We start from the raw sequence: 9,512 nt of genomic DNA, 5'->3' as shown, positions 1-9,512 counted from the left end.
TTCTTTTTTTTTTTTAATTTTTTAATTGAGCAGTAATAGTTGTACATACTCTTGTAGTACATAGTGATGTTTGATATTGTTGTCTTCTTTCACCCTAATGTTATAAGACCCCTCATGGTGGGAGAAAGGTGTTTTTGAAAGAAACTCATTGGCTTGGAGGGAAAGTGAATGGGTATAGGCAACTGGCAAGAAGGTTCTAACATGGAAAATGCCTTGTGGAAGATGAATATATTTTTATCAGAGTACTCATTTCACTGTTTTTTATTATAATTCTGTTTTATATTTTAGGGTGAGGTGTGCAATATGATTAGCAAGAAGTACAGTGAATTCCTACCTAGCATGCAGAGTGCGCAGGGCCTGATTACCCAGGTGGATAAGCTATCTGAAGACATTGACCTGCTGAAATCCAGGATAGAGAGTGAGGTAAGGATAATTTGCTATATTGGATAGGTTTGTAGGGAGGTGGTTCAGCTTCCTGATTCCTAAGACAGCTTAATTGTGTACAACTTTTTAAACCCTCACTTTTCTGATTGGTAAATGGAGATTGAACTAAATGATTGTAGGGTGACTTCAATTCTGAAATAGAAGTATTTTCCAAAAGTGCAATTTAAATAACTAATTTTTTATGGAAGAAAATTTGACCAGGCCCGGTGCATCATGCCTGTAATCCCAGCACTTTGTGGTGGCCAAAGCAAGTGGATCAATCTGTTACATTGCACCTCTGGCACAGTTCAAAAAATATCCCCAGAGTGTATTTGTAATTAATTGATTGATTAGGGAGTCAATATCAATAGTGCAATATTAGACTGTGCTATTAGAAATAAAGTGTCTGGAACAAGACAATAATCGGCTCTCTGTACCTTTTACTGGCCACACCCTGGCTGTTGAAATTTATTTAGTTTTGGTTGTTGTATTTTGAAAGATGGCTGGTCTGGATGAGAAGGTTTAGCCCTGAACACTGTATCATTTGAAGAACTGCGAAATAAACTGAGGATGTTTAGCCTTGGGAAGAAACATTTTCAATATTTGAAGCTCTGTCATATGGGAGAAATATTCAAATTTATGATTCATAATAGAGAATTTTTTCAATAGGTGTATGTTAGAAGTTTATTCAGGCATTTGGTGTATTTATTGTGCACTTAAAAGGTGCCAGGTACTATGATAGTTGCTGAATAAGAATGTTTTTTATTTCAAGGTGTGAATCTCGTGCCTGGTAATAGTGTGACACAGCAATAAATAGGAGTAATACAGTTAGAGAGAGGAGATATAGCTAAGGATGGCTTCCTATAGGAAATGGCATCCAAACCAAGACGGGAAGTGATAGGCAACAGGGGAAGGAAGAGTGTTGTAAGTAGCTATAAGTTTTAGGTAGGCAGAGGCATGGAGGTAATTGAGAGACGTCACTTTGGGGGAGCTACAAGTATTCCATAAGACAAATGTGGGATTTTGGTGGGAAGGGACATAAGATGAAATTAGAAAGGTAAGCAAGGACCTTGCATATCAGGTTAGCAGTAACATGATAAAGAGTGTGGACGTTATCTTGATGGCACTGTGGAACCCATAGAGGTTTTTAAGCGAGAGAGTGACATTAGATTTGAATTTCAGGAATCCTATTCTGCTTGCAGTTTGAAGAAAGAACTTGAGGGAAATGAGTCCAGGATATGAGAAGGCAGTTAAAACGTTCAGAGGCAGTTAAAATAATCGAGGAAAAGAAAGGGTGGTGACTTTCCCTAAAGTCAGTGGCAGTGGGAATGGAGAAAAATTGATGGATCCTAGTGACATTTCAGAGAGGATATTTGGGACTTGTTGATGTGGGGAGTGAAGGATGTAGGAGTCAAGGATAACTGGGGAACTAGGTCATGGTTTCATTCCATTCACTGACAGAGAATCTAGAGAAAGCAGGTTTTTGTGAGAGATTTGAGGAATTTAAATTTAAGGTGCCTATGGGATATCAAATGGACTTTCACAGGCAATTGGATTATATTAAGGTGAAGGCTAGACTGTTGTAAAAATAAATAAATAAAAAGAGATACCTTGAAATGCAGTGGCTCAAACAAGATCCATTTTTTTTTTTTTTAAATCATCGTAGTTTGGTAAGCAGGCTGATTCCACAGTCCAAGGTCCAGCTATTCTAGAATAGTCAAGAATTGAAGGGGATCTAGGATTTTAACTTGCTTGAAAGTCGGTAAGTTAGCCTGCCAAAGTTTCATGGATTCGTTAAAAAAATTTTTTTTTGAGACAGATTCTTAATCTGTTGCTCAGGCTGAAGTGTGTGGTGCGATCTAGGCTCATCGCAACCTCTGCCGCCTGGGTTCAAGCAATTCTCCTGCCTCAGCCTCCCAAATAGTTGGTATTACAGGCATGTGCTACCATGCCTGGCTAATTTTTGTATTTTTAGTAGAGACAGGGTTTCACCATGTTGGCCAGGCTGGTCTCAAACTCCTGGCCTCAAGTGATCCATCCACCTCAGCATCCCAACGTGCTGGGATTATGGGCGTGAGCCACCGCACTTGGCCTCATGGATTTTTTTTTTTTTTTTTTTTTTTGTGACGGAGTCTCACTCTGTCACCCAGGCTGAAGTACAATGGCGCAATCTCGGCTCACTGCAAGCTCCGCCTCCTGGGTTCACGGCATTCTCTTGCCTCAGCCTCCAGAGTAGCTGGGACTATAGGCGCCCGCCACCATGCTCGGCTAATTTTTTTTAATATTTTTTAGTAGAGACAGGGTTTCACCATGTTAGCCAGGATGGTCTTGATCTCCTGACCTCGTGATCCGCCCGCCTCAGCCTCCCAAAGTGCTGGGATTACAGGCGTGAGCCACCGCGCCCAGCCTAAAAATTCTTATTTTTTATATTTTTTGAGACTGTTTCACTCTGTTGCCCAGGCTGGAGTGGGGTGGCACAGTCAAGGCTCACTGCAGCCTCAACCTCCTGGGCTCATTTGATTCTCTCACCTCACCCTCCTGGGTAGCTGGGACTACAGGTACAAGCCACCATGCCCAGCTAAATTTTTTTGTAGAGACAGGGTCTCACAATGTTGCCCCAGGCTGGTCTCGAACTTCTGGATTTAAGTGATTCTTCTTCCTCAGCCTCCCAAAGTGCTGGGATTACAGGCTTGAGTCACCTTGCCTGGAAAGTTTCATGGATTTATAGAAGACGTGAGTCTCCTTGGTGAGAGATAAAGGACAGTTTATTACTTATAGCAGTAGCCAGAGTATCAGCATTTTTGCATCAGTTGCCCAGTCCTGCTCCCTGTAGGACATTGTGCAGTAGATTGCTTTATATTAATAGAAAAGGACTCCTGAGTTTAGGTAACCTGAATCTTTTTAATGGGTAGCAAGCATACCTCCCTTTTGCTTTGGAGGGAGACACCATCTCTGTCTTCCAAGGCTGTTTATAGACATTCTTGAAAAGAAAGCCCAGAACTAAAGACAGTAATTGCCTTACTTGTAAGATAGTGCAGAAATGTGAGAGACCTCTAGAGAATTGTCTTCCAAAAGTCTGTAGAGCAGCAGCTTTGGCAGTACCTGATAGCTTATTAGAAATGCAGGATCTCAGGCCTCAATCCGGACCCAGCGAATCAGAATCTGCATTTTACTGAGAGTCACTGAGTGATATGTATATGCATTACAGTTTGAGAAGTATTGCTCTTAGGGTTTTGTCGTTATTTACGTGATTCAATCTGGTCTCTTCTGGTATCCAGGTTATAGCTGGAGATAAAGGGAAAAGAGAGGGCATGTAGGGGGCACGTCTATTTTCTTAAGACTCAGAGTTGGAAGTGGTACACATTACTTCTATTTACATTCCATTGGTAGGATCTTAGACATGGTCTCACCCAACTGTGAAGGAGGCTAAAGTATATAATCTAGTTGGGTGCTATTAATATGGAAAAAAGGAGAATGGATTTTAATGGACAGTTTCCACATCATCTTACCCATTTACATGTTTGGAGGTGAGGAAAATAATGTGGACTTGAGATAGCAGCACTTAGTAATTGAAGCCATGGGAATGGACAGGATTGCCCTGAAAGAGTATATAAAGCAGGGTTTCTCACTCTTGTCACTATTGATGTTTTGGGCTGGATAATTCTTTGTCATGGAGGTCTGTCCTATACATTGTATTGTGTTAGCAGTATCCCTGGCCTTTGTTCACTAGATGCAAATAGAACTCTCTCGTGGTGCCAACCAGTGACAGCCAATGTCTTCAGACATTGCCAGATGTCCCTGGTTGAGGGTGGGGCAAAATCACTTCCTGTTCAAAACCACTGGTTTGGAGTAAGACAATCAGGAAGAAAGGAGTATCGATATATATGGAGTGGTCAGAAAATGAAGCTCCCAAAAGAGTGAAAAAGGAAGGGCTAGAGAACTAAGAAGAAAATCAGTAGTGAATAGTATCATGGAACTAAGGGAAAAGAATGTTTCAGAAGGAAGGAAAGTTAACACAGTACTGTTAAATACATTTCAGTCAACAACAGACCACATATGCAAGTGTGGTCCTGTGAGATTATAGTGGAGCTGAAAAGTTCCTATCACCTATTGATAATCCTGACCTTGTAGGGCTAGGCTAATGTGTGTGTTTGTGTCTTAGTTTTTAACAGGAAAGTTTACAAAGTTAAAACAAAGAATTTAAAAATAGTAAAAAGCTTATAGAAGATGAATTTAAATAAAATATTTTTACTACAAACCACTGCTCAAGGAAATAATAGAGGACACAAACAAATGGAAAAACATTCCATTCTCATGGATAGGAAGAATCAGTATCATGAAAATGGCCATAAGCAATTTATAGATTCAATGCTGTCCCATCAAACTACCATTGACATTCCTCACAGAATTAGAAAAAACTGTTTTAATTTCATATGGAATCAAAGAAGACCCATATAGCCAAGACAATCCTAAACAAAAAGAACAAAGCTGGGGGCATCACACTACCTGACTTCAAGCTATACTACAAGCCTACAGTAACCAAAACAGCATGGTACTGGTACCAAAACAGACATATAGACCAATGGAGCAGAACAGAGGCCTCAGAAATAACACCACGTATCTACAACCATCTGATCTTTGACAAACCTGACGAAAACAAGCAATGGGGAAAGGATCTCCTATCCAGTAAAATGGTGCTGGGAAAACTGGTTAGCCATATGCAGAAAACTGAAACTGGACCCCTTCCTTACACCTTACACAAAAATTAACTTAAGGTGGATTAAGGACTTAAATGTAAAATCCAAAACCATAAAAACCCTAGAAGAAAACCTGGGCAATTCCATTCAGGACATAGGCGTGGGCAAAGACTTCATGACAAAAATGCCAAAAGCAACTGCGATAAAAGCCAAAATTGACAAATGGGATCTAATTAAACTAAAAAGCTTCTGCATAGTAAAAGAAACCATCATCAGAGTGAACAGGCAATCTACAGAATGGGAGAAAATTTTTGCAATCTACCCATGTGACAAAGGTCTAATATCCAGAATTTACAAGGAACTTAAACATATTTATAAGAAAAAAGCAACCCCATCAAAAAGTGGACAAAGGATATGAACAGACACTTCTCAAAAGAAGACATTTATGCAGCCAACAAACATGAAAAAAGGCTCAACATCACTGAATCAGAGAAATGCAAATCAAAACCACAGTGAGATACCATCTCATGCAAGTCAGAATGGCGATTATTAAAAAGTAAGGAAACAATAGATGCTGGAGAGGATGTGGAGAAATAGGAAAGTTTTTACACTGTTGGTGGGAATGTAAATTAGTTCAACCATTGTGGAAGACAGTGTGGTGATTCCTCAAGGATCTAGAACCAGAAATACCATTTGACACAGCAGTCCTGTTACTGGGTATATACCCAAAGGAATATAAATGATTCTACTATAAAGACACATGCACACATATGTTTATTGCAGCACTGTTTACAATAGCAAAGACATGGAACCAACCGAAATGCTCATCAGTGACAGACTGGATAAAGAAAATGTGGTACATATACACCATGGAATACTATGCAGCCATAAAAAGGAATGAGAGCATGTCCTTTGCAGGGACATGGATGAAGCTGGAAGCCATCATCCTCAGCAAACTAACACAGGAGCAGAAAACTAAACACCGCATGTTCTCAGTCATAAGTGGGAGTTGAACAATGAGAACGCATGGACACAAAGAGGGGAACAACACACACCAGGGCCTATTGGGGGATGAGGGGTGAGGGGAGGGAACTTAGAGGACAGGTTAGTAGGTGCAGCAAACCACCATGGCACATGTATACCTGTGTAACAAACCTGCATATTCTGCACATGTATCCCTTTTTTTTTAGAAGAAATAAAAACACACACAAAATACTTTTCTACAGCGTATAGTGTGTTTGCGTTTTAAGCTGTGTTATTACAAGAGTTAAAAAGTTTAGCTGGGTGCAGTGGCTCACACCTGTAATCCCAGCACTTTGGGAGGCTGAGGCAGTCGGATCACTTGAGGTCAGGAGTTCGAGACCAGACTGGCCAACATAATAAAACCCCATCTCTACTGAAAATACAAAAATTAGCTGGGCATGGTAGTGGGTGCCTGTAATCCCAGCTACCTGGGTGGCTGAGGCAGGAGAATTGCTTGAACCTGGGAGGTGGAGGTTGCAGTGAGCCGAGATTGTGCCACTGCACTCCAGCTGGGTGACAGAGTGAGACTCCTCAAAAAAAAAAAAAAAGTTAAAAAGTTTATAAAGTAAAAATGTTACAGTAAGCTAATGTTAATTTATTATTGAAAGAAAATTTTAAAAAATAAATTTAGTGTTACCTAAATGTATAGTGTTTATAAAGTCTGCTATAGAGTACACTAAGGTCCTAGGCCTTCACATTCACTCACCACTCACCCACTGACTCACCCAGAGCAACTTCTAGTCCTGCAGCCTGCATTCGTGGTAAGTGCCCTATACAGGTGTACCATTTTTATGCTGTATTTTTACTGTTATGTTTTCTGTGTTTAGATACACAAATATTTACCATTGTGTAAATGGTACAGTAACATGCTGTATGGGTTTATAGCCTAGGAGCAATAGTTTTATATAGCCTAGGTACATAGTAGGACATACCCTTTAGGTTTCTGTAAGTACACTCTGTAGTGTTTGCATGACATCAAAATCACCTAACTGCATTTCTCAGAATGCGTCCCCATTGTTAGTGACACAACTGTACTAGTAATGTTTGCTTTGGATTTAGCAACGAGGAGTTTAGTGGTTTTTTTGTTTTGTTTTGTTTTGTTTGGCAAGAACAGTTAGGAACCAGATCACAGTGAGGTATAGAGTGAATGAGAGGTGAGAATGTAAAGACAATGAATATAGATCACTATTTCAGGAAGCTGTTTGTGAGAGGGAGGAGAAAAATAAAGCAGTTACTGAGCAATAGGGTGGTTGGTGAGGTGGAGGGAATTTTTTCCTAAAGATGGTAGAAATTTTAACATATTTAAATTTCATGGGATAAGCCATGCACTTATAGGCATTCAGTCAATATATATTTCATGAATGAGTGAAGATAAATTAGGGAGAGGTTAATTGTAGATTTTAGGAGAGAGGGAATAATTCATCATGTAAAGTCATTGAGAAGGTGGGACAGAATGAGAGGTAGATTCTGCCTCAATATTAAATCTTTCTGACAAGGTGCAGTGGCCCATGCCTACAATCTCAGCACTTTGGGAGGCCAAGGCGGGCAGATCGCTTGGGTCCAGGAGTTCAAGACCTGTTCACCGGCCTGGACAACATGGCAGAACTCCATCTCTATCAAAAAATACAAAAATTAGCCAAGTGTGGTGGTGCGTGCCTATAGTTCTGGCTACTCGGCAGGGCTAAGGTGGGAGGATCGCTTGGTTCTAGGGAAGTTGAGGCTGCAGTGAGCTGAGATTGCACCACTGCGCTTCAGCCTGGGCAACAGAGGCCCTGTTTCAATTAAAAAAAAAAAAAAAATTCCTAATAGAGCTGTCTGACTCTAGAATGAGTTATCACTTGGCAGTGGGGATACCTTTCTAGTAATCCAGGTGGATGAGCTCTCTGATGAAAGATACCTGCTTAAATTAAGAATAGATGGTGACGTGAGGATATTTTGTTGAGAGGAATGGGTATTCTTGCAGTAGGATAAGGGTTTGGACTCGTTGGACCTCTAAGTTACCTTTCTAATACATTCTGTGATTTTTATTCCAGTCTTAACTAGCATTTAAATTTCAACATGAATTATGTTGACCTAGTAAAGCTTATTGATTTGCTGTAAATGTTTTATTTCTTAGGTATGGTATAGCTTAAAAGTACTTGTCTTTGATGTGTGAATTAGGTCCGCCGGGATCTTCATGTATCAACCGGTGAATTTACAGACTTAAAGCAGCAGTTGGAAAGAGACTCAGTTGTCCTATGTTTGCTTAAACAGTTGCAAGAGGTCAGTAAACTCAACTTGAACCTTAGTGTTTTGGTGGTGGGAAGGTCTCATTATTCAATGGCTATCTCCTGACTATAATGGGTTTTTTTGTCTTCATATTTTCTTTTCTTTCTTTTCTTTTTTTTTTTAGAGAGGGGGAGGGGGAGGGAAAGTGGGAGCATTTCTTAATATTTTAAAAGCAAACAGACTTGAAATAATAGGATGTATAAAATATTATACTTAACTTTTCAGTTTTCCACTGCTATTGAAGAATATAATTGTGCATTAACAGAGAAGAAATATGTCACTGGTGCTCAGCGTCTGGAAGAGGTACTAAATGCTCTCCCCAAAGCATGAGCAATAAGTGCTCTTCTTGTTTTCAGTAAATTTTGTATTTTTTATCATTATGCAAATATATTCTAATTGCTCTGAGTCCAGATGGAATGTTTAACAGTGATTCCATTTCATTACCAGGCACAGAAATGCTTGAAGTTATTAAAATCCAGAAAATGCTTTGATTTAAAAATACTGAAATCTCTCAGCATGGAGCTCACGATACAGAAACAGAACATACTTTATCACCTTGGAGAAGAGTGGCAGAAGCTGATTGTATGGAAGTTCCCACCGTCAAAAGGTGCTGCTGACCTCAGGTGGACTGCGTTGCTTCATCTGCCTGAACCAGTGTAGTGTCTGAATATACTCTACATTTTTGTATTGGTAGATGAGGGTTCATTCATAATCTTCCATGCCTGTATTGAGTGCTCATGTTAGCAACATGCTTTCTTAGGACCAACTCTTATCTGGGTCCCTAAAGTGCCCTCACCTCGCTTCCCTTACATCCCTCTTAGTTGTCCCGTTCCCTAGAAATGTGAGAAAAGATGATAGGGTAGTTGGGGTCATGTGGTGAGAGTGTGCTAGAGGAGGTGATAGCAATTTGCGACCACATTAAGTTTCCATTGCCTTGTAGGACGGTCCCGTTCCTGACAGCCCTAATCCTAGCAGTTTATCTTGGCTAGAAAGTGTAAAGGAGCCATCTAGCCATTCTCTCTCTTGCTTAGGAAAGAAGATGGATCAGTAGGCTTGTGGGTAGAGGAGGGGTTTTGCTCAATTTCTTTCCAGTCCTTGGGG

At 40.2% G+C, this 9,512-nt stretch overlaps 1 protein-coding gene across 2 annotated transcripts in view; it reads left to right on the top strand.

The window, feature by feature from the left end:
* ZW10 (zw10 kinetochore protein) overlaps window positions 1-9,512 on the top strand; it is a 42,467-nt gene that overhangs the window by 5,934 nt on the left and 27,021 nt on the right. For both annotated transcript variants that reach the window (XM_032167439.2, XM_058446814.1), the window contains exons 2-5: window positions 289-423; window positions 8,304-8,405; window positions 8,637-8,714; window positions 8,859-9,018. In XM_032167439.2, the coding sequence (XP_032023330.1) occupies window positions 289-423; window positions 8,304-8,405; window positions 8,637-8,714; window positions 8,859-9,018 (475 nt within the window). The remainder of the gene's footprint in view (window positions 1-288; window positions 424-8,303; window positions 8,406-8,636; window positions 8,715-8,858; window positions 9,019-9,512) is intronic.

This window comes from Hylobates moloch, unplaced genomic scaffold (genome assembly GCF_009828535.3).
Source record: "Hylobates moloch isolate HMO894 unplaced genomic scaffold, HMol_V3 SCAFFOLD_11, whole genome shotgun sequence".
NCBI lineage: Eukaryota > Metazoa > Chordata > Mammalia > Primates > Hylobatidae > Hylobates > Hylobates moloch.
Note: the sequence above shows the minus strand (reverse complement) of the source record. Positions and strands in the feature narration are given on the sequence as shown.